We start from the raw sequence: 25,094 nt of genomic DNA, 5'->3' as shown, positions 1-25,094 counted from the left end.
TTTAGAGCAGTGGTGTCAAACTCCAGGCCTCGAGGGCCGACCCCCTGCTGCTTTTTCAGAAATCCTGCCTCATCTGCGGTTGATTACCTGGATCAGGTGGGATAAGTCAATAAGGAGCTTGAATGGCAGGTTGGTTGGAAAATATCCAGGACGCCCCCTAGAGTTTGACACCTGTGCTTCAGAGCATGGAAAACGATGCCTCGCAGCTTTGAGCAGCATCTGCTTCTGCAGAAATGTCAACTCTGTTGCTTGCATTTTGGTTTTCCTACATTTTTTTTCCTATTGAGTTAAATTTCTAAAATAAATCCTGCGTCACCTTTTAAGTTCTTTTCCTGAGCCAATCAGGTTTTAACCAGATTTGACAACTTCCTGTTTCCAGGCCGCACCGCCTCATTGAGGATACTTTTTAGCACTTGTTTCTGTTTTTTTGCATTTTGCTGTGAACTTTTGTGGACGTTTTCTCGGAACAGGTGTCTCTGAAGGAAGCCCACTCCACCCAGCGCTCTCTGGAGAGTCAGATCATGAGCTGCCAGAGCTCCGACTCCAACCGCCAGTTCAAGATGAAAGAGCTGGAAGGAAGGCTAAGAACCATGGAGAAGGAGAACGAGATGCTTCGGCAGAAGGTCAGACGCTGTGCAGAAATCAAGATTGGTCCCCGCTGTAGATAAAAATGGGAATGTTTCACAGTAACTTGTGCTCCGACCTTTAGATAGCAGGCCAGGGCAGCAGCACCCTGCACATAAAAACGGAGGAGCTGTCCCGTCAGTATAGGGAGCAGCTGGACGCCATGAGGCAGGAGAAAGACCAGGAGATCCAGAGGCTCAGGGTAAGACGGATGTGAAGATCACAAACAAGACAGACAGTTTAATTTCATGGAAAAATCCTGGAAATTGCAGTTTTCTAGCAGTTTTGCAGACAACAACAAGGGATGATTTTGGCTTCATTTCCTAATCTTCTCAAAGACGGATTCATGGGAGTCTGGCTCACTTTCACTAGTGGAAAACCAGGAAATCCAACCGTCAACCTTCTTCTGGTTCTCGTTTCCAAACTGCTTTTTGAGCTCAGACTCTGGCAGTGCAATGAAAGGAATATTTTATCAGACAATACTGACCTCTAGTGGCCAATTAGGAAAAGACGCCCATCAATAGACGTTAGAGTCTATTGATGAGTAGATTTTAAAAATAAAAAGTGGTGGATGCAACAGCCTCTACTGGCTTCTACTCTGGCAACAGTGTTCAGAAGCCAGAGGTGGAGCTTGTAACTCGGTGACTCACAACACATTACCGCTCGATAAAGTCAAAGTAGTGACAAGAAGATGTTTTTATTTAATCTAAATGATTCTGAAATTTTTAAAAGTTGGATATTTTTGGTGACAAAATCATATGAAAGCATTTGGCAACATTCATTTGACACTAAATAGGTGAGACTGCATAAATAAAACTGTTGTCGGTTTGCAGATTTGATCAGAAATTGTGGTCACTGCTGGTTGTGTCCACAATGACTAGAACAAACCAAAGCAACTTTATCGTGAGATTCTTTTTTTTTTTTGGTTTTAGATTTTATCTCAGAGAAAAAAAACTAATTTCAAAGATCTATTTGTCTGCTAGTGCATGCATCAGAATGGAGCTAAGCAGGGGGCTTGTACTGTAGCCCACGCAGCGTCCTTTCTATGACACAAATACGATCTTTTTTTAACGATATTTTTTGTGATTTACAACATTTTAAATTGAGAAATCCTCAGAAATGCTAATTTGAGCTTAATTTTCTTTAAGGGCGTCCTCTATTGTGAGAAAAATGCCACATGAACATGTAAAAAACACCATTTTCTGTCTAAAATGTAGTCATCATCATACTCTAGAACACAACTTTAAAAAATGTTTTTCAGCCACACAGGGCCTGTTATACCATCAGTTAACTAAATAAATATTTTGTTCATATAAAGATATTTAGAGATACTTTTATGATGCAGGTTCAATCTGTAAAACTGACTTTTCCATCAGAAACTAGAAAAACTAGTCTGAACTGCAAAGGAATTGCTGTGTTTTTCTGCTTTCAGTCCCAGATAACAAAGATCCAGATGGAGGTCAGCAGCAGCACCAGCAGCTCGTCCTCCTCAGAGAGGAACCTCCAGCTGAAGATCTCCGAGCTGCTCACGCTGTTGGAGAAGCGGCAGACCACCATCACGCACCAGGAAGAGGTCAGCTGCACACGGCCCGTTCAGCCGTTCACCCTCATTCCACAGCGGGCGGGGAAACTCAGCTGCCAGCCGCTGAGATGCTTTAGCGGTGACGCCGTCCGTTCCCCCGCCTCACACTTCAGCTCCAGCTCCAGATCAAATTTAATGAACTTTATTTTAAAGCCTTTTAATACAAATGTAAAACATGGGTGCTTTATAGTAAAGAAAAAAACAAGCACAAAAACAGTCAATTTCCGTTAGAAAAGTGTCAAATGTGATCACTTTTTCAAATAACCTAAAACACTCACAGATTATATGACATTTCACTTTGAATTGAGGCATATTCCAAAATATAAAAGCAGCTATGATCAATAATGACTCATGCAGAGCATTTTGTAAAGATTTTTCCTGCACAGATTAAGTTTTTTCACAGTTTTCAGGAACAGGAAAACTGGTTTTTAAAGCACAACAAGCCAACCGTTTGTTTCCTGCTAATTATTTAATTATTATTATTATTATTATTATTATTTACCAAGGCTGTGTCCCACCAAGGTGGGGTAGCCTAGACAAGGCACACAATTTTAGCTCCCTCTGTCTCTTCCCCAAACCCTCCTCCTTCAGTGCGTGAGTGCGTGTGTGCGTATGTGCGTGCGACTGGTCTGAGATCTGGTCTAAGCCACACCACACTGCACCAGGGTCAGCTGCACAGCCCAGTGTGGGCACCTCCACTGCAGGGCCTCAGCCAGGGCTGGTTTCCCCTTGCCGCTTCATCCCAAGACCAGACCTCTACCACACCCATCCATTCATCCATACACAAACTCTCTCCACCCATCCCTGTCCTGAGCAGCCTCTCTCCCCTGCACCACAGTCATCCCTCTTGCATTCAGCGCTCTTTTTACACCCTCTGTCCATCCCATTCGCGGTCTTCCTCTCATTCTCACTCCACTCACATCAGATTCATATACCTTTTTCACCAATCGCTCCCTTTCCATTCTTTCAACATGTCCAAACCATCCCAGTGCCTTTTGCTCTGCTCTTTCAGCCAACTCTCGCGTCACACCAGTTCTCTCTCGGATAACTTCATTTCTCATACGATCCATACGCGTCACACCACACATACTCCTCAAACATCTCATCTCAACTACATTCAGCTTCCTCTTTTCCGCCACTTTCAGACTCCATGTTTCAGCCCCATATAACGCTGCAGGCACCACCACACCCTCATACAATCTCCTTTTTGCATCCTTTCCCAGTGATCTACATTCAAACACTCTCTTCATTCCCCCCCATATCTTTCGTACTTCATTCATTCTAAACTCTACCTCTCCCCCCATTCCACCATCCACACAGACACACGACCCTAAATACTGAAAACACTCTACCTCTTCCAACAACTCCCCATTTAATGCCACATTCAATCTGCGTTCACCCTTTAACCTCGTACACCTCATCACCTTACTCTTTTCCACATTCACTCTCAACTTCCTTCTGTCGCACACCCTTCCAAACTCCTCAACCAGACGTCCCAAGTTCTCTTCTGAGTCAGCCACTAGTGCAGTATCATCTGCAAACAGCAGCTGATTCACACTCCATTCGCTGCCGTCAGTATTTATCATGCTCACACCCGTACCCGACACCCTTTCATTCACCTCTTTTACCACACCATCCATATACACGTTAAACAACCACGGAGACATCACGCATCCCTGACGCAGACCAACCCTCACAGGAAACCACTCACTCATGCTATTTCCCACTCTCACACACGCTCTACTGTGTCTATAGAAACTCTTCACACCTTCCAACAATCTACCATCAATACCATACATACTCAACACCACCCACAACGCCTCTCTATCAATCCTATCATACGCCTTCTCTAAATCCATGAATGCCCAAAACACCTCCCTCCCCTTAGCCAAAAACTTTTCACACACCTGTCTCACAACAAACACCTGATCCACACACCCTCTACCTCTCCTGAAACCACACTGCTCTTCACCAATCATACACTCAGTTCCCTCCACTACCCTATTAATCAGCACTCTCCCATATACTTTGCCTACAACACTCAACAGACTAATACCCCTAAAACTACCACATTCATACTTATCACCCTTACCCTTGTACAGGGGAACCACACACGCACTCATCCAATCAAGCGGCACCTGCCCATTTGCAAAACACACATTCAACAATCTCACTAACCACTCAATCACGATCGCTCCACCACACTTCAGGCATTCCCCAGCACACCCATCCACACCTGCAGCCTTTCCTACTTTCAACTTTCCCACAGCTTGCTCAACTTCCTCTCCTGTAATCAACGTTTCATTCAACTCTCCCAATACATTCAGTCTACTTTCCCTTCCATCCATCCCAATCACAGCATCCCGATCTTCCTCCACATTCAGCAGCCTCTCGAAATACTCTGCCCATCTTTTTCTTACTGCATTCCCCTCATTCAACATCCTTCCATCCTCTGTTTTCACTTTCTCCTCCCTCCCCGACACTCCCTTTCGCACCCTCTTCACCTCCTTCCAAAACATTTTCTTGTTCTCTCGAAAATTATCAGTCAACTGTCTGCCCCACCTTTCGTCCGCAGCCGCTCTTGCCTCACGCACAGCTCTCTTAGCATCCCTTTTCTTCTCCTTATAACACTCATATGACTCCCTGTCCTTTCTCTGCAGCCATACTTCGTACGCACATCTCTTCTCAGCTACAGCCAACCTTACATCCTCGCACCACCATTCACTTCCCTTTCTTAGACCACCCCCAACACGTCTCACACCACACACTTCCTCTGCACTTCCAACCACTGCACTTTTGAACTGTTGCCATTCTTCCTCCACTCCAACAACCATTTGCTCCTTCACCATATTCCACTTGCCACCTAATTCCTTCTGATACTCACACATTTTCTCTCTGTTCTTCAAAACACTCACTCTCAGAACTTTTCTTGCCTCCCCACTCTTTCTCGATCTCACCCATGGCATACCCACACGCAACCTTCCTTCCACCAAATAGTGATCAGACATACCTCCACACTCTCCCCTCCTCACATTTACATCTAGCAATCTACTACATGCAACCTTTGAAACCACCACATAATCCATCAGTGCTTTGTCAATCACTCTTCCACCACTCTGCCTCACCCACGTATACTTATGGATCTCTTTCTTTCTGAACCATGTATTCCCAATCACCATCTCTCTTTCAGTGCACATTCCTATCAGTCTCTCACCATTATCATTCTTTCCAGGAACACCATGCCCGCCAACAACACCCTCAATTTTCTCATCACCCACTCTAGCATTCAGATCTCCCATCAGCACTACATTCACATTTGCTCCAAATCCTTGCAAGCACTCATCCAAGTCGTTCCAGAAGGTCACTCTCTCCTCTTCATTCCTCTCACTGCCAGGACCATATGCACTCACGAACACCCACAGCTCCTTCCGAAATTTCGCTTTCACCCATATCAGTCTTGGTGAAACCTCCTTCCATTCAACCACACATCGTCTCACCTCACAGCTCACCAGCAAAGCCACACCTTCTCTTGCTCTCCCGCTCTCTACACCAGACATTCTCCCACTCACACTTCCAAACACACACTCACCCTTCCCTTTCATCTTTGTCTCACTCAGTGCTAACACGCTCATTCCCCTCCTTTCAAACATCCTTCCAATCAGATCTCTTTTGCTTCCGTCTGTACTACACCCCCGCACATTCAACGACCCAATCTTAAGGGTTTGGGGAGGTAATCTCCCCTTCCCAACTCTACCCTGTCCGTAATTAGGAATGTAGTTACAGGGGAGAGGATTCCCAGTCCTCTCGCTCCGTCCCTTTTAGTCGCCTTTTACGACACGCAGGGAATACGTTGGTAGTATTCTTTACGACCCCCCCTAACCACATGTTTATTGGTTAGGGGGGGTCTAAATAAAATGTTTATTTAATACAAACATTTTTAATGTTTTATAATTTTGGTGCTTAAAACCTCAACTCTTCCCCAATAAGGGAAGAATTACGACGAATTATGAACCCCATGGAGGTGACTAATGCTGTAAATATTGGGCTATATAAATAAAATTGAATTAAATTGAATCCGTTAGTTCAAAAGGAGCCCAAGTCCACAATGGTTTTCAAAATAGAGATATTATATGTTCTATGGTCTTCAAGGGAAAAGATGTTTTTGATTATGTGCAAAAAAGTCCCAAGTCCGTTGTAATGTATTGACTATGCTTGACATTTAAAATGCATTAATGCAAATTCCTGGACTTGGGCCTCTCTTGCATGTGTTTAGCTTTATCCCATAGATGGCAGCACTAGTTATCCAATATGGCAGCGCCCCAGTTTAATTCAAGAAGGGCCCAAGTCCAGAGACTTTAGTTTGCTAGTCCTCTGAAATGATAAAAGTGAGGTGCTTCCTATTATAGCATTTGGAAGCTATGAACTGGTGCTTAATCTGGGTAAAATATTAATCATTTGGTGTAGCCTCCCTTTAAGCTATGCAATTAAAATCATTTCCTGGAAAAAACAAACCTCTTGGACTTGGGCCCCTTTTGAACTAACCCATTCAATTGAATAAAGGATTATTTCAAAGACGGCACAGCACCACCTGTGTTGATGTTTCTGCTGACCTTCGAGCGTTTCTGACCCTCAGGAGATCAAAAAACTCAGACAAGAGAAGATCGACGGCTCCAAGAACGTCACAAAGACCATCATCACCAAGAGGTACGACCCCCAACCGTCCCAGATCCCTCCAAGGACTCTGCTGCTGCTCTGCTAAGAGCTTTTCAGCCCAGATTCCTTCAGAAAAAAATGAAGGAGAAGAAATAGAGAAATGATTTTCAAACTCTATACACGACCTAAAATAAATGAGCCGGCTGCTGTAAAGTGAATCAATCACAGACGGACACTTTGGTGTTTCAGGTACAGGAATCAGTACCCGATCCTCGGCCTGCTCAGCGATGATTACCAATCCACCTCACCGGTCAAAGAAGCAAAGACCATCGTCATTGAGAGAACCGGGGAGATGATCAAACAGGTAAAGAGCACAGGGCCTCCGTTCTCCGGCTGTCAGCCTCATGTTGGTGTAAAGATTTTCTCAGAAGCTTTGTGAGAGGATTGAACCGCAGGGATGGAAGCTCGCTGACGCTGTAGCTTCTACTCCTTCTTTTATACTCCTTGCTGTAGCTTTTTACGTAAACATTTCCTCCCTAAGATTACACCACTGACTGTAAACGAGAACTGGATGGAGTGACTCCGCCCCCCTGACGTTCCAAACAGGAAGTAGACTCAAAATCCCATAGACCTCTATAGTGAAATAAACAGCCGTTACTCAGTCATCCTATTGGTCTGAAGAACCATTCTTGGTCTGATGCCCTTTTTTTTTTAACATATTCTTGATAATCTTCTATTTTTTCATGAATTTTTTTCTGTAGTTCAAGTTTTTCAATTTATAAACTGACCAATCAGATGCCTCAATAAACGTAGGTGGAGCCTCCTGGTCCTCATGTCCATCGTTCAAAACATTTGATTGACAGATTTAGTGTAGCCTGCTTAAGTGGTAGGGGTGTGGCCTCCCAACAAGCTCACTTCTGATTGTTCAGAGTGGTTGTCATAGTAACGATGACTCCAAATTACCACTTCTTATTGGCGATGTCTGGCTTTCGTATTGAGAAAAATGGGGTCTGAATTGATTTGGTTTTCACAGGAAGTTATCCGGATGACGTCACACTGACTCAGTCCAGTTCTCTGATACAGTCAATGGTTTATTACGTAGTTTTTCACTTACATTTACGTCTACATTGCAAACATAAAATGCCTTACATATCTTTTTCTGAATTTTCAGAATAACATTTACATTTACACATTTTTATAATAATTAAATACATGACTCACAAAAAGTTATGGACATCAAAGTCTGGTGAAATGAATAATAATTGTATAAAGTCCATAAAATGATCAAATTTCATCCCAGTAAGTCTCAATTTTCTCAGTCGTGTATTCAAAAAAAATGGTTTCACTTTTTACGTTCACTGTGTGCCGAGGCTCCGCCGTTCGTCAGAACCAGAACTTACATGGTTCTTTCATGAGCCTTTTTGGCGCTCAGTCACCTCAGAGCGGTTGGGCACGTCTGGAGAATGTTCTAGTGCGTTCTCTGTGTGAATCCTGGATTCTCACCTGAAGGCGGCGTCTCTTAACTTTTTGTGAGTCTGGAAGGTCACGATTGACTGATGTCGTATGTCTGTCCAACATCCACACCTGCTAAGGTGTAACACCTGTGCTTTATTTCATGACAGGAAATCATTACAACCCCTTAAAGACACACTGCTTCTCTTCGACAGGAATGAACGAACTACGAGAAGAAGCCGATGTCGCCCTCCCTGCATGCTCTTCCCCCTCCCCTCAGGGCTCTCTGGGTTGGTGGTGGTAATAATTTCCCTAATCCTCCCGCACCTATGATTGGGATCTTTTGGTTTGAACAAATAAAGTTTGTCGCGTGGTGATTTTTTTTTTTTTTTAACTGACTCTGCTTAGAAATCCCAGATCTGAGGAGTCTGCATGTCCAAAAGTGACAACTGGGAAATCTGTAAAGTTCACTTCCTGTTCAATTACAATCATAACCTCAATCATTGTTACTAATCTCAGATTAAAATCTGAGCTGAGAAACTTGTAATGTTTTGTGGAATCACATCATTCTCTGATTCTCATCTGTGATCCAGAAAAACATTCATTCTGTGAGAGAAACAAACATTTCAGGGTTTGCTTACATCACTGACCTAAATCTCAGCGTCACAGAGGAATCTGGATTCTCAGCGCATCCGTGCACTGAAGTCGATAAAAAGTCCAAAGGTCTCGGCGTGGATGACGTTTCCCTCAAAGCCAGGATTTTCCAGAGTCCATGTTCGTCCAAACAAGTCCTGGAAAATGTTTGCTCAGTTTCCTTCAAGCTTTGAAAATAAAACCTATGATGATAAAATGAGAAATCATTTCAAAGACTCTTCTTTAGGCCTGATGAGACTTACAGTTTCATCCAAAATTAAGGATGTCCTTAAAGAAGAGAGTTAGAGAAATCTGTGGATGCACTTTTCCAAAAAAGTCCAATTTTGATTCTTTTTTTGTGGTTTTCTTTATGGCGAGAACTACTGTGTATGGCGGTGGGGGGCTTTAACCTCAACACCCCTCTGGACACATTTAAAAGAACGTTTTAATCCTATTTAAACAATAAAGACGTGATTTACGGGACTCCTGAAGTTACGAGAACATAAAAGGGATTTACAAAGCAGCTGCATCTTTTCTGATAGACCGGTTCAGACTAGTGGATGCAAAGACACTTTCACCTGCTTTGATATTTTTTTACAAATGCGGTAAAGACTCAGAGATTTGGGCCCAGATCCACCTGTGGTTTCAATGTCACCCATAAATGTTGCGTCACCTGCAGCCTTTTTGTGGCCCTTGTGTCAGAGGCTCGCCCTGCTTCCTGCGGGCCCCAGGCCTGTCAGCTGTTGCAGCTCGATGGGACTCACCAGTTCCTGGTGAGTTTTGGACTCTGACTCGCGTGGGTCTCTTAAAGAAAATGCTGTTTTTGACACGTTTTTCTGACACTTCTGTGATGATGGAGGCCGTATATGAAGAAAGTAAAGATTTGCAAATTGTATTTCTGAGTATTTCTTTTACTGAAACCGTCATGGCTAAGGAGCAGACGAAAAATTAGCCTATTTGTGATGTAGAAAATATGCTGGCCGGACCACCAGCTCCCTGCTCTGAGCTCTCAGCCCCGGGGAGGGAAAGGGGGGGTGGAGTTACTCCACAACACTGGTCCGACCCACAACTCAGAGGTGAATTTCTAATAGACTCCTGCCACTCTAAAAATAGATCTGAAGATGATGGGTTTGTGTCTGTAAGGCTGGAGTTTCTGGACAGTTAAGCTTTTATGTTTGACCCTCAACGCCGTTTCTATATTTCTATCTCCAGCAGGGATTAAAATGGATTTGAGCCCAAATTTTAGATTTTGTCCGCAGGAAAGATGACAGTTCACAACCAACCCCCCACCCCCAACACACACTCACAACCGAACCGTAAATTCATCTTCCAGTTGTCACCAACTCAGAAGAGTTCAAATCTTTTTATCCTGAGATTGAGCTGTAAGCCACCACGCCCATGCTTGCCCCGGGGACGAGGAAGTGCATGCTTCACCACGACTGTCCTTTGCATGTACATGTGGATGTATGTTTGTACGGTGGGCGTGCTCGGAGAATGTTTTCTGCAGAGCTGCTCTTAAGCTTCAACATTTGCTTTGGTCTCAAACTGTAATTCTGAGCTCTTCACCTGGAACTCGGAGCTGCACGGAGTCACATGGAGCTTTGAGGTGTTTGTATATGTATGTGGGACTTAATGCAGGTTTGTAGCAACACTGTGTGTGTCTGTGTTTGTGGAGGGAGGGGTAGAAGATAAGTGCCTAAATCTATGGAACTATTAAATGCTTTTAGGGGGAATTATGCGTTTTTAAAAAATCCCAACCTGTCTCATGCCTTTAGTTTTTTTTTCTTTCAGATTTTTCCGTAGATGTTTTCACTGAACTTTTGTTTCGGCCTTTGTGTCCACTGGGTTAAAGCCCAAAAGGCTCCACAGTTACAGAAATCAAAGCACAAGCTGAGCTAATATAAGAAATCTTTTGTACTGGTTTTACATTTGTTGTGTAACTTCAGCTTTGTGACTGAAAATGACTCAAAATCCAAACATTTTGGTCAGAATGAGAACATTTCAGGCTGAAGAATTGTCCACTGAACACAAATCTTTTTGAAGCGGCTTCATCGTGTTTGTTAGCAGGTTAACATCAGCCGTTGGCTTTGCTCAGATCATCCATCTGTGAACGGCCAACAGTAATGTTAACGCTGACCTTTTATAACTGGAATCACTGGAAAATCTGTTTTATTGTAGCAGAAAACCCATTTAATAAACTGTCAGGAGCTAATACTACATAATTTTGTCTACAAATATGTTTGTATCTAGTTTTCTTTAACCTCGCAAGAACATGTTTGATCTTTTCCAGGCTAAGAGGTCTTAACCTTTTTACAGAATGAAATGTTGCAGATTTAAATGTGATTAAATTTAGTAATATATCTTTCCAAATGTGTACTTGCTTTTATTTCCTGTTTAATCTGACCTCAGTCTTCATCAAGTTAGTGCAGTCCTCCTCTCTAAGTCCCGTTAAGTGACGGTGTTTGTGTCGGCTGTGGTTCAGCGTACGGTCTGCCCTGAAGAGACGGGTCTGAACAGGGAGGGGGGGACCCCACCAACCCAGAAAAAACAGGGTCCTGAGGAGATGAGGAAGAGCAAACTAAATTTAAGAAATATATTTTGTTCTTTGAAAAAAGTCTTTTTTAAAGGTTTTTCCAGTTTTTATTCGTTTATTTCAAGACAAAAACAAAGACGATGCAAAATGACAAAGCGCAGAAGTATCTTAATATTTCAGAAATGAAGTCACACTTTGATTAAAAAACATAGATGAAAGAAGATGATCTTCTTGACAATTGCAATTACTTGCAATTACTCTTAATTATATTTGCAGCTATAAAGTCACTGCAGGGTTTTTCTTAAGTCAGGGATTCATCAGATCATGTTGCCATAGAAACATCATAAAACAGTTCATCTTAACCTAGAAATGTCAGATTAGAGATTCAATGCTAACAAAAACACCAAAAAGTCTTATACAATGTGTTTTTTTTTATTAGCACAAAATAAAATGCTGGCATAAAGTTTATTAGGGTCAGTGAAGCTTAAAACCATCACATGGTTTCTTTATGCAGCTCAGGGAAAGGCAGAGACTGAAGTACAGCCCATCAGAGGAGATTTCAGTAAAAAGTGCTCCAGAAGATATAAAAAGAAAATAATTTGCTTTATTTTAGAAATGTATCTCAGAAAATACATGGGTTTTAGGTAGAAAGCACCATCTGTGTGCGTTTTGCTGTGACTCCAGCAGAGGGAGGCGTGTCGTGTCTGCAGGCCGTTCTCTGCAGCCTGAAGGGCTGATGGAGGCGGGAATGAGGTCATCTCAGCTCTGAGGGCTCGCCTGCTGCTCAACCACCGAGACTCCAATGTTCTCAAAAGTCCTACGGAAACCCAAAGCATCACAGAGAGCAGCAGACGAGTCCTTACTGGGTAGGTAACACACACAGACAACCAAAAGGAGTCAGATTCATCTAGATTTGCTTAGAATAATACAAATTTAAGCTCATAAAACAGAGGAAAAGAATTAAATTTCAAGAGCTTTACAACAAATCCCTCAAACCTGGGATTTAGAAACATGTTTTTTTTAACATTTTTGTTTATTTTACTATTTATTAAGAAAATTTAAATTAAAAACAAGTATTTTTTGCATAAATCAGGGGTGTCCAAACTTTGTGCAAACAAGGCCAGATCTGTAAAAATGTGTGAGGGCCAAAGCATTTTCTTCATCATCTTCATTCCAATTCTCACCTATGGTCGTGAGCTCTGGGTCATGACCCAAAGACTGGCATCCTGAATACAAGCGGCTGAAATGCGCTTCCTCCGCTGGGTGGCTGAGCGCTCCCGTAGAGATGGGGAGGAGAAGCTCCGTCACCCGGAGAGAGCGCTGAGTAGAGCTGCTGCTCCTCCACATCCAGAGGAACCAGCTGGGGTGGCTCAGGCATCTGGTCCGGATGCCTCCTGGAGGGCGGTCCCGGGGAAGACCCAGGACACGTCGGCTGGCCTGGGAACACCTCGGGGTCCCCCCCCCCCAGGAGCCGGAGGAAGTGGCCGGGGAGAGGGAAGTCTGGGAATCTTAGATTGCTGCCCCCGCGACCCGGATGAGCGGAAGAAGACGGTTGGCCGCATTTAGCCCACAGGTTGGACTTCTGAAGATGATCATTTTCATGGAGTGAAAAGCAGGGGACTGACTTTTCTCCTATTACTGACACATCGACTAAATCAATGATTCAACTTAATTTTGTAAATTAGGAAGTATACACAGAAGAAAAAAATTAGATTAAAAGTTATTCCAACACGCCACTTTAAAAAAACAATTGTTTAATTTAAAAGAGAAATTCATTTTGTCTTCCCACTTGTCAACAGATAAACAAAAGCAGACCACAAACAGGGCAGAGAACCAGGACTTACTGAGCAGGGAAGGTAAATACACATATTATTGACCAAATTAAGATTTACTATAAAAACGTATCGATTAAAAACTTTGTTCTTTTTGTTGAGGTAAAAAGCAGCGTTCTGGTTAACTCATTTTGATAGCAGAAATGCTGGATTTGCTGAAATAACAGCACAAATGTCTTCTGGTGTTGGAAACTCCAACAGAAAGCTTGCATTAATCTGCAGTCTGACCCGCACACATCCCAAACCCTGACGGCTGCTGAATGCGGCTCCTCCAGACATTTTCTGCAGTCAAGACATCCTTTTTTTACTAGTTTCCACCAGACCAAAAGTTTGGACACAACTTGTGTGTCCAAACTTTTGGTATGTACCATATTTATTCTGAGACTTGATTTCTGTGACATGTTAAATAATAATGTAAATGAAAATCAACGATCAATGCCAGTACTTTGTTTTGAAGTGAGAGCTTCATGGCTGGATCACTTCATTTAATGAGGAAATTCAGTTTCCACTTCAGATGAGCTGCAGCCATTAACCCATTTAGTCACACATTCAACCTTTTATTTTTATTTTTTGTAAAATGACTCAGATTGTTGTAAGCTCACACTGTCAGAACCAGTCGCACGTCGATACGGACACACTCGCTCTTGCTGCGTCTCGCTCTGAGTGAACCCACTGTTCTCTGAGGCCGGAGGGCTTTAGAGGGTAAAGGCAGGAAGAGGGAGACTGCATTATCCACATCAAAGAGCCATAATCAATGCCCCCCCATTACGCACTCCCGTCAGCCTCCCGCTCACATTGGCTCTATAATCAGATCAATATGCTTTATTGGCTTGAATGGAAGTATGATATTGATATTAGACAAAAAAAAGGGGGGACAATTCATCAGAAGGACAGTAAAATCCTAAATGATACACCAACAGTGAGCGGTGAAGCAGTTTTCTTCAATGGGAAGCTCTTCTGGAAGTGAATGGTTACAGAATGCATTAGTCTTTATATTTTTTCACACCGATCAGTTCACACTGAAGTTTCTGCACGCCCCTCCCTCTCCCCCTCTGCCTTGCCACTCTGGACAAAAAGAAGGAAATACTTCCTTTTCAAAGTGGCAGCTTTTTTGTTAAGTATGTCTCCATAGCAACCATTTAATTTTTTGCTCGCCTGGCGGGGACGAACAGATCTATGTAATTTTTACAAAAAATGAGCAAATGTAAAGTTTTGGATTTCCTCGGTAACAGATGCTTTTGGTTGACCACGCCCACATTCCTTTAGTCATCCTGTACGCTGTTATACTGTTTCCTTCATCTTGAGCCAACGATTCACGTCTTACATGTTTAACAATATTCTGGTAAAAAATGCGCGAGCAACAGATGAACACCATTTTGGCGAACTCGCCACGCCGTTCAAAATCTACAAACTTTAAAACCAAAATTTTTTTTTTTAACCAAGTAGCTTCCCAGTGATGCTTGAGGAGTTAGGAGGCGATAAATTGAAATTCCTTGGAAAAATCTAAATGTGTAGTCGCTACTGAAGGTTTTTTTTGTGAAAAATTCAAGATGGCAGCCTCTGCCAGATGTCAAAGGTCAACAAAACTCAGGTTGTAGTTGTAGACTTAACCTTGCAGCGTGTGTGTGTGTGTGTGTGTGTGTGAAAGAGAAATTTGGTGAGGATTGCTCGAACAGACGTTTCTTTCCCATATTGTGCAAATATGTGAAGAAGTACCAAATTTCACACATTGATCCAACATGGCCAACTGTGGCCATCCCATAATAACTTCAAAACTTCTCTTGGATGTCCCCCAACATGTGTGCACATTTTGGTGAGTTTTTGAGGATATGACAGGGGTTCAAGTTTTTGCTCAAAGGGAGAAAAAGGAAAAAAGAATTGAACATCCATCCAGGATGGCTGCAGAACAGATTTAAAATTTGAAGATTTCGTCTCATGAAGTCCTTAATGCCACAAAGTGTGTCATTTCTTACTGTCCACGTTGGGTGACGTGGATGTGACCTCCACTATCAACCCCTCTCTGAATAACCGGGGCCCGTTCTGGGGGGCCAACGGCCTGCCGAAGCCCCCTGACAGGCAGCAGGGTCTGGAGCTGCAGGCATTTCCATGTGTGTGTGGTGCCACACAGTCAAAGCATACATGACCATCGACACCCCCCCCCTCCCCCTCCACACTGCGGCACAAAACTTGCTTTACAAAAAAACACTTTTCTTTTTTTTTTACATCCTCATTCTGTGTTTGACGATCTTGCAGCCAGCTTTTCCTAAAAGCTGTTATTCCAGCTCTCAGTTTATCTGTTCAATCAGTTTGAGTATTTTCGTCCCAATCCTCACGCTGCTTCCTTCCTGCTCCCCACCCTGCCCGTAAAGTGATGACAGCTCTCATCTTTCTCCCAGTTGATGTAGTTATGCTCCCTTATGCAGGGTTTAAGCTCTCGCTTCACATTATATAATGGATGAAAGTCTGCTCTCACACGTTTCAGAGCCTCTCCTGATGTAACAAGCAAAGGTGTGATCAGGTTCTCAGATAAAGGCTGACAAGAGAATAAAATGACCAGCGTTTCATGTTCTCGTCAGGAATTCTTTAAATTCAAACTTTTCTCCACCTAATCAGCGTTTAACAGGGACTTTAACATGTTAGAAAGAGGTAGGTATTTCTCCAGAAGCTCCCAGTCTTATGCTGCTTTATATTCAGCACATTTGTTTCTCACTGAAGCCACTTTGGGTCATAAAAAAATCACATCATCTTAATGTCGCTCACACACGTGAGAGGCAGGTGAGGTATGTCTTTACCTTACTTTTCAGCAGATTCGTGTATCAGCCTGGGCTCCATTTGAAAGATTCATCAGTGTCAAAGTTCCAACTTTCATTCATTTCAAATTCATCCTCACATTTCATGATTAAGTTGCTTTAAAAATCCTTTAAGCAAAAAAGCAACCCATATGATGATGCTGCCACCTTTGTGCTTTACAGCTTAAACGGGGATATAAGGTCTGCAAGCATTGTTGTTTTTTTTCTCCAGATGGGAAAATAATCAGAAAATTGTCATTGAACCTTTACTGACAATTCAAAAATAAAAGCTCTTGGTCAACATGTGAAGCAGTGGTCTTCTTTGTATTTTATCACCTGTTCCAGGCAGCATTCTTAAGCATTTAAAGGATCATGAATGTTGCTTTAAATCCATCCATCCATCTTCAGAACCTGCTGAATTGCTTTCGGGGTCCCAGAGTCGCGGTACACCCTGAACGGTCTGTTGCAGGGACACACATTCACAGTGAGGGGCAGTTTAGAGACTTTAATTAAATGAATGTTTTTGGACTGTGGGGGAAAAACCCACGAGGAGAACATGATAATCCACCCAGAACCCAGCCAGGGTTTGATCCAGGACCTTCTCACTGTGAGGCGAGAGCACTAACCACTGCACCACCATGCACCCTGTCACCTTAAATATGTAAGATATGTACGTTTGAATCAATGAATTTTGAACCTCAACACAGCTAGAGATAAAGTTGTACTTTGATTCTTCTGTTATATTACATAATGAATCTGAAAAGCAAATGTATCACAAAGTTCTAGTAAATGCATCACTAAAGAAGCTGTAGATTCCATTATAAACATGTCATTTGTGGCCATCTGCAAACACAAGGCTAACCTTCTGAATGTTTTGGGAAATGTCGCTCGTCTGTCTTTGTGTTTAGAGACTTCAGTTTCACCAGACACAACCAAACGTCTGTCAGATAAACAGGAAGAAAACCAGCTGTAACACGAAACCTTTGGGTTAGACAGGAGCATTGAATACTTTTGTTCAAATCCCCAAAAAAAAAAAAAAAATCACAGATAAACTTCTCCAAGATTTTAGTTCAAAGCTTTTCTTCATGAGAAATCCTCAGATTTTAGAAAAGAAAATCCAGAAATCTTTTCATTCAGGTTTTTTTTTGAGAGTTCTAGCTGGAAAAAAACAGGAAAAAATCTTTTTTTTTGGCATTTCTATTCTTAGAAACTTCAGGAAAATACTGTAAATTGGTAAATACTTCCGAAACAAAGTTTTAAGGAGGCAATTTTTCAACCGAATCTCAAATCTGTGGAATTACGCAAGTCCAAGACGGTAAAACTTTACTTCAGACATTTAACAGTGTTTGTCTATTAGAGTAGTACAATTTTATAAAAACAAAAGTCAGCAGCAGGCAAACAAAAAAGAAAATACAACAAATTAAAGAAAAAAAACTGAAGTTTATCTCCTCTCTCTTGATTTACCCCTAATGTTTAACCTCCCATGTAGGTTAAGCATGTCTACAAATGACACTCGAGTTGAGCTGATTTCAGAAGCAACAACCCCAGACAGGAATGAAAACAAAAGGTCACAAACTGCTTTTTGCTTTAGTCCCAACCAAATTTGAGAATAGAAAAAAAAAAGAAAACTCAACACGCACCGTCAAACTGTAACACATGTTTACATTCTAACTCTAGAAGTAATACTGGGGGGTATTCCAGAAAGTTTAAACTACCCTGACTTTAATCCTGAACTCTGGCTGAAATCTGCCTGAGATTGCTTACTCTGGGTATGTCGGTTCCAAAAGACCAGTTATGAGTTAGCTTAAAAAGTATTATCTGAGCTTCTTCATCCAGTAAATCATCTTCAAATGGACACGCCATGCTGCTTCACCTCTCTGAAAACAAACTAACCTTCAACTAAATCTGCTCCAGACCAGGTTATGTTCAGAGAATGAGTTGCTATGGCAACTTACCCTGAAACATACCTCCATTTCTGGGACCGAAAGCTGAGGTTCTCCACTTCCTTAGCCTCAAACTTATCGTGGTAACTACCTGCTTTCTGGAATACCCCCCAGGTCCTCCTGACTACATTGATGTTTTAGGTTCCCAAGGTTCAGATCAGGACGCACTTTGATGGCAGTTACTCCGATAAAAGTTGGATAGAAATGTTAAAATGCAACCATTTGAGTAGAAAAAGGGAACATAGGTTTACAGGTCAGTCAGTCCCGTTACAGAACCTAAGTGCAGGAAACCAGCAAGGAGGACAAAAACAAGTAACTAATCCAACCACAAGGGGGCACAACCCTATGCTTTTGTGAGCCAGTCCTAAGTCCGGAAACATACAGATGGTTGCATCAGTTATGGCTGTGGCCGTATTTGGTTTTGTTTTGTTCTGTTTATTCTGTGTTTTGTGTATTTGATTTGAATCAGAGTGGGACTTCTGTGTTTTTTGTGGATCCCTGTGTTTGTATGTCTATGTCTGATTATTTCCAGGTGTGCTGGAAAGGGTGTGGCCTCCTATTTGGACCCAACCTGATGGAGGCAGCCTTTAAAAGCACCACATGGACCTCCAGTCTGTGAGAAGGGCCTGTGGCTGCAACCAGTCTACAAGCGTGGTCCTCTTCTCCATTTTGTTCTGTAATTCTCCATTTGTTTTAGTTGTGTGTTGCACTTTAGTATTTAGTATAGTACTAAACACAGAGTAAAAAACCACAAAAACATGCATAAAACCCAAACACAGGCATAAAACCACAAAAACTACAGTTTTTGTGGTTTTATGCCCACCTTTTGTTTAGTCTTTTGGTTTGTAGTTCTGTTAAGTGAAGCTGTAGGGGTGAACTGCCATTTTCTTACTTGTTTTCTCCTGTTTTTGTTAGTCTAGGGAGGTTAGTGTTTTGTCATTGATTTCCCTTTTCTTTCATTTACAGCTAAGATTACATGTTTCAGTGAGGTGGGAGTTTGTTTGTTATTTTGGCCTTGGTTCACCCTGAAGCCTTTTTGGTTCACTTTTAGTTCTTGTTGGTTGTTGTTTATTTATCTGTAAGTACATTTGTTAAATTTTGTATGGAGACATTCTTTGGTGTTTTTGTTCATTTAAATTTGGTGAACAAAACCATTACTTTTATGTTGTGCCCCTCTAGATACCCCTAGACCAGTGTTTTTCAACCAGTGTGCCGCGTCACACTAGTGTGCCGTGGGAGATGGTCAAGTGCGCCGTGGAGAAATTGCCCTCATTCACTGATCTAAAAACATTTCCCATCTCCAGGATATCAGCTCTGTGTTCATCCAAACAGGCCCTGATAAAACACTGAGTAGTTAGGAATATAAAAGATCTTAAAATTACTTTTACTTTGTGTTTATTTAATTCTATTAAAGACATTTTGATAAGAATCACGGTACCGCGATTTAGCTGCAGCTATAACTGTGTAAGGAAAAGTCCCGCCCCTTTAACTGTCTCCGCCAATCATTCTTGAAGACTTAATCACATGTCATCAGTCTGACCAATCAGAAGTGGTTAAAGTCTTCACTTCCTTGTTCTTAATTCTGCTGATAAAGTCACTCAGTTCTAACAAAAATACCTGGTTCATCTCTTAGAAAAAAACAGCCGCAACTTCCTGCTTTTTCTGCCACAATTATCACAAAAATCCACGTGAGATTGCGCGCGGGGGGGGGGGGGTGTCGATCAATACAGACCATGAATTTCTGCTTTTTTTTTTTTTTTGGATGCTGGTGTGCCGCGGGATTTTTGTCAGGGTTAAAGTGTGCCGTGGCTCAAAAAAGGTTGAAAAACACTGGCCTAGACCACAAATGGGGCATAACAATCAGGAAGTAGAACTTTGATACAGCCACAATGACTGCCATCAGTCCTATTGACCTGCTGTGTAGTAACTGGACCACAATTGGCATGTTCATGTGCTGAAAGAGAACAGGAAAGACTTCTGAACGTAGAAACCCTGACAGGAAAACTGGAGAGTTGGTCGACATGATGGAAAGCAGAAAGGTGGTGGAGATAGCAGGAAAGCAGCCATGTGAAACAAGACATTGATAAATCTGGAAGCTGTGGTTTCAGAAGGCTCCACTCGGGTTCAGACAAGCGTTTGGTGTCGCGTTGTGAATCTGTGTTGAGTGAGTTCTGAGGTAAAACCAGTGTAACACTGCAGGGAAACAGACTGTAAGCCCCCCCCCCCCCCCCCCCCCCCCTCCAACTTTTAATGTCTCGGCTCTGGCTTGTCTCACTTAATTATATCTCCTCATCTCCTGATTCATCCATCAGTGTCACTTTGTCTCTCCAGCACTGTCTGGCGTGCACGCGCCTTCGCCTCCTCATAGACTTGGATCCCATCGTGTCTCTTTGGAACTCATTTTCATTTCCATCAACCTTTCCTCTGCTCTCCCTCCCTCCCTCCCTCCGTCGATGAGCCGGTGAATGAACACGGATGAGCGGGCGTAGCCGCTGATGCACTCCTGGTCATTAATAAAAGTTTTATACAGTCAGGAAATGCATTTGAGCCCCGGTGGCTGCAGCTCCTCCCAGACGCACAGGAAATGGGTGCTTGGCCGGCGGCCAATCCAGCTATTTCAAGGGATCGTCCAGAACCGATCAAGCAGGGCCTGATCAGCTAATGCATATCCAGCTTTGCTTTCTTCACACCCAAATATTTGGAATGTTAGTGTTTGTTTGAAGTGTTGTGGTTCAAGTTTGGAAGGAAAAAACATGTGTTATATGTAAACCCTTTAACACTGGAGCTTTGTCCCTAGTTTTGATGTTCTTTGGATTACCATTAGTATTCAGCTTTACCTGCAGTTCTGCAGATTCTGATGCAGACAAAGGTGGCTTTACGCTGATATGCAACACTTTACAGTTGTCACATGTTTACAGGATTAGCGTAAACCATCCGTTTCTGGTGAAAAACGGCTTTACTAAAAGGATACTTACTTTGAAGGTAAAGTAGAGTGGCTTTTTTTCTGTGTCCATTGAATTTGACATTGTTTGCCGAAACAGTCTACGAGTTTCAGGAATTCAGAGGGTTTGTTAATTTGCCGTCACCGGTGACAACTCTGCTGTTAGAGTCAAAAGGTGATAGCCTGTTACTCACTAAATGTTGAGCGATCAGAGGTGTTGTAAGAACTAGACTGAGTGACCCCTTCCCCATGGCGTTAGAAACAGGAAGTACCCGCGGGCTCCAAAAAGACAAAATTAAATAAAACAGCTGTTACTCAGTCATTCTAATGGTCAGAATAACCATTTTTAATGTCATACCTTTTTGTTTTTAAGATGTTCTTTATAATGCTCATCATTATTTTTTTCTGAAGTTCAAATTATTTAAGTTATTAACTGACCCATGAGATGTCTTCATAAAAGTAGGTGGGGCAGGCAGGCCACTACGTCCAGTGTACAAAACCTTTGACAGATTTCATGTATTCTGCTTTCAAGCGGTAGGGGTGTGGCCTTCCAACAAGCTCACCCCTGATTGGTGAGAGTGGTTCCCATAGAAAAGTTGACTAGCTGGATTTAGACTATTTACGGACAACACTGGTTCCAACATGGTGACTGAATTGCCTCCATTTGGTTGGAGCCAGAAGGAAACCATTTGCTGAGTGTTTCAGCTGACAACTGTTGGCTTTGCCAAAGAAAAACCAGTTGGTTTTTACATCATCTCAAGATTTAAAATACAGTAGTCCCCCGTTATTTTACAGCTCAGTTTGGCCAATTTTTTTCAGTGCAATTTTGCATGGAGGTTTTTGAGTTCATTGAGTTCTGCGTCCTGATTGGCCGTTGACCTTGTCAGTCAATCTCCACTATGCCGTGTCCCCTGTACAGAATGCACTTGGTTTGCCACATTTGCATGAATCTTTGTTTAAGCAAGAGAAACCAGACTGAAAAGGTTCGTGTCTGTTTGAGAAAAGCGTAGAAAGAGTGAAATGAGGAGTTTTACTGCCTTAAATATTTGTAGTTATTGTAAAAATAAAGTTGACTACCTTTAGGATTTCATCTTTTAAGAATTATTCTTGGAACTTAACGGCTGCGATAAATAAGTTACTATCATAAGGTTATTGAAAACAATGTTGCAGTATAACCACGGTTGAATTAGACCAAGGTGATTCAATTATTACACATTTGAAGACTTGCAATACTGTCAAAAAATGCTGAATGGTACACCACCACTCCAAAGATCAAATCATGTGTCTGGGAAAAAAAACTCCAAGGCTGAAGACAAACATTTGGTCTTCAAACTTTCATTTTCTTCCTGTTTTACCTATTAAAAAAAAAAAAAAAAACTAAAACCACTAAAACTGTGAATGAGGCCAATTTCTGTACAACTCTGCCTTTCACACAGTTATACATTGGATCTGTAGATTGCCGGCAGAAATAAAAGACTATTAACTGTATACCATGAACCAGGTCATCTGTCATTGATCTGCATGACCCAGAACATCTCTGTGCCCTCTGTGCTTAGATATTTTCACTTTACTCAAATGGTAAATAACAATCTTTGTGCTTCATTGAAACAACACAAAGCCGGGTTCAGCCTAAAAAAAAACCAGTGTTAATTCAATGTGTGACAATGGATGAGCAACAGCCACCACTGGACCATAAGGGGTGCTGGGTAATTGTCAAGAGCGGCTAAAGACTTTAAATATATTTTCAGTCAGTTTTACAATTTAAAGTGTGATGCATCGTTTCTGTCATAAGTGGTGCAGCTAAAAAGTAAAACAGAGGATAATCGGTGTTTCTGAATTTTTACAGTCAGGTGGCACCTAAAACATTGCCGACCATGAATCGTAACTATTTCTTGGTTGGGGGTTCAAGACCTTGCATAAATTAAGGGGTCATGCTGTCCCTTGTAGGGTCTCCCATGGCAGACTGAGAGAAGTTCCAATGTATTGGACAACAGACAACTTAATTATAATAAAAAAAAAACAATCTTTATTGATATTGCTGCTTTTTTTGTTAATGGGTTGAATTAAATTGTGTTTCTGCAGACACTGTGAAACGTGTTGTTAACCGTCTTTCAGTCCTGTTGGTAAAATAGACAAAATATGGTTGATTTTGTGCATAAAACTTGTATCTTGTCACAGACCTTAGTCACAACTGTGTGTGACAAATGGTCAAACCGGTCCTGGTCACGCCGGTGCCCTGTCATAGTAAAAAACATATACAACATGTGAAGGTAAGGGGTAAGTCAGCGAGACGCAGGCGAGACATTCAGACTGTTCATTTTTTTAAACCCCCCAAATCCTGTGAAATGTACAAGGAGCCCGTTAAAGCTGTTCACGTGATACGTGCGCGCTCCTTGCTGCAGCCTGACTGCTAGAAATGAGGACAATCAGAGTGCAGTTTGTGTAGACATCCTACAGTCACTTGCGTATCACGTACACATCCCAGACCATTTGTCTGTAAAGAGCCAGTACTTGCAGCTTACTAACGACTAGAGTGTGTTGTAAGGACACCGCAAGACAGCACCACCCGTAAGCCTTACGAAGACTTCATGATACCCTTACCACGCGCCTGACAATGGTACGTTCCGTATTATTGACCCTTAAGGCGGCGTACGAACCTGCGCTTCCACATAGAAGGCCGCTCCTCTCTACGCCCCACAATGGGTCCAGACAACCCCAGAACCTGCAGTTCTGTACCATACGGGTGCATGTGGCTAAGGCTTCATGTTTTCCGTATTGTTAGACTAATCATAGTTGATCTTTAACCATCTGAAATCTCTCTCAGATCAACCATAAGAGAACAATTAGAGGTCTCGAGTTTAAACCCATGTCCCTCTTTTTTGTCCCAGGCCAAACATGTAAAGCATTCTCTTAATCAGTCTGCCCTGGTTGAATAAAGGTAGGTCAAAACTATTACTGATTCATAACACACAAAGTCATTCAATTTTGTATAAAAAACATCTTTTGAGAACATTTTTCATGGGAAGGTTCTTCACTGAGGGTGGATTTGGTTTCTTTTAGATAATCTCATTGTCTCTGTCTTTCCCTCCATCTCATTGTCTCTCTATCAGCAGTTTGTTTCATCTCAGATACTTTCCTCAACAGGAAACAGAGCTCCCCCTCAACCCCATTAGGGACCAGTGTCCAGTTACATTAATGTGGGCGCTTCTATGCCTGCACATTGTCTCGCTGGATCTCGCTGTAGCCTGGATCTTGCTGAGTAAGGGCACAGACCAAAAAGATAGAAAGACACAAAAGAAGGTACACATACACACCTACATGCACATGAAAGAGCATCCCCATGCGCACAAATGATGAAGTTCATGTTACACTTCTGCAGCAATTTCAGCTTTTTATTCACCTGCCAATGTCACCGTCTTTGTGGCGCAAACGACGTGTAAGAATGTGGGTCTGTAAGGAAGGGACATGGAGTTTTTAAAAGTCATCAAGTGTTTGGTTTGCTAATGTTACATCATTTCTAGATGACTAGACATCTTTTATTTCTTTGTCATGTGCACAGCTTTCACTGAGAATGAAAACACTGAAAGCACAGACGAGACGGCGCACCTTAACATGATTAACAAATCTAGTGCATTCATCGGAATAATTGCCTTTTCTTTTTTTCTTTTGTAGCTTTTTCCCCTTTGTGTTTGCAGTGCGAGTAACAAAAAGTGGATTTTTATAGTTAGGAAGTATATAATAAAGGCACAGGTTGTAACAAATGGAAAATTCAAATTCCACTTAATTCAATACAAGTCTCACACATGTCAGCAAAAAATGAGGTTTTGCTGCAATACTGCAATAAAATACTAGGGGTGTGGCCTTCAACAAGTTTACTCCGGATTGGTTAGAGTGGTTGCCATAGAAACATAGGTTAAGACAGAATCGGACTAATCACTGCTTACCAACGCCATTGGGCTCCAAAATGGAGGTGTCTGTATGGCAAAAGAAAAAGACGCCTAAAATGGTTGGAGCTGGAAGTAACAAAAGTTCTTCGGCTGACGTCACACTGACTCACTCCAGTTCTCAGATACAGACAAAGAATTTAATGAAACCAAAAAAGGTTCACACAA

At 42.1% G+C, this 25,094-nt stretch overlaps 1 protein-coding gene across 2 annotated transcripts in view; it reads left to right on the top strand.

The window, feature by feature from the left end:
* The window catches only part of pof1b (POF1B actin binding protein), a 33,839-nt gene extending 22,525 nt beyond the window's left edge, over window positions 1-11,314 (top strand). The window contains exons 8-13 of one of the 2 annotated variants that reach the window (XM_023962734.2): window positions 471-623; window positions 710-826; window positions 2,057-2,197; window positions 6,840-6,910; window positions 7,109-7,223; window positions 8,482-11,314. In XM_023962734.2, coding sequence (XP_023818502.1) covers window positions 471-623; window positions 710-826; window positions 2,057-2,197; window positions 6,840-6,910; window positions 7,109-7,223; window positions 8,482-8,502 — 618 coding nt within the window. In that variant the 3' untranslated portion in view covers window positions 8,503-11,314. The remainder of the gene's footprint in view (window positions 1-470; window positions 624-709; window positions 827-2,056; window positions 2,198-6,839; window positions 6,911-7,108; window positions 7,224-8,481) is intronic. The other variant, XM_023962735.2, reaches the window with a different exon arrangement.
* The last annotated feature ends 13,780 nt before the right edge of the window (window positions 11,315-25,094 follow it).

This window comes from Oryzias latipes, chromosome 14 (assembly GCF_053564925.1).
Source record: "Oryzias latipes strain Hd-rR chromosome 14, Olatipes_Hd-rR_3.1".
NCBI classification, from domain to species: domain Eukaryota; kingdom Metazoa; phylum Chordata; class Actinopteri; order Beloniformes; family Adrianichthyidae; genus Oryzias; species Oryzias latipes.
The sequence above is the reverse complement of the archived record's forward strand: the minus strand, read 5'-3'. Positions and strand labels throughout refer to the sequence as shown.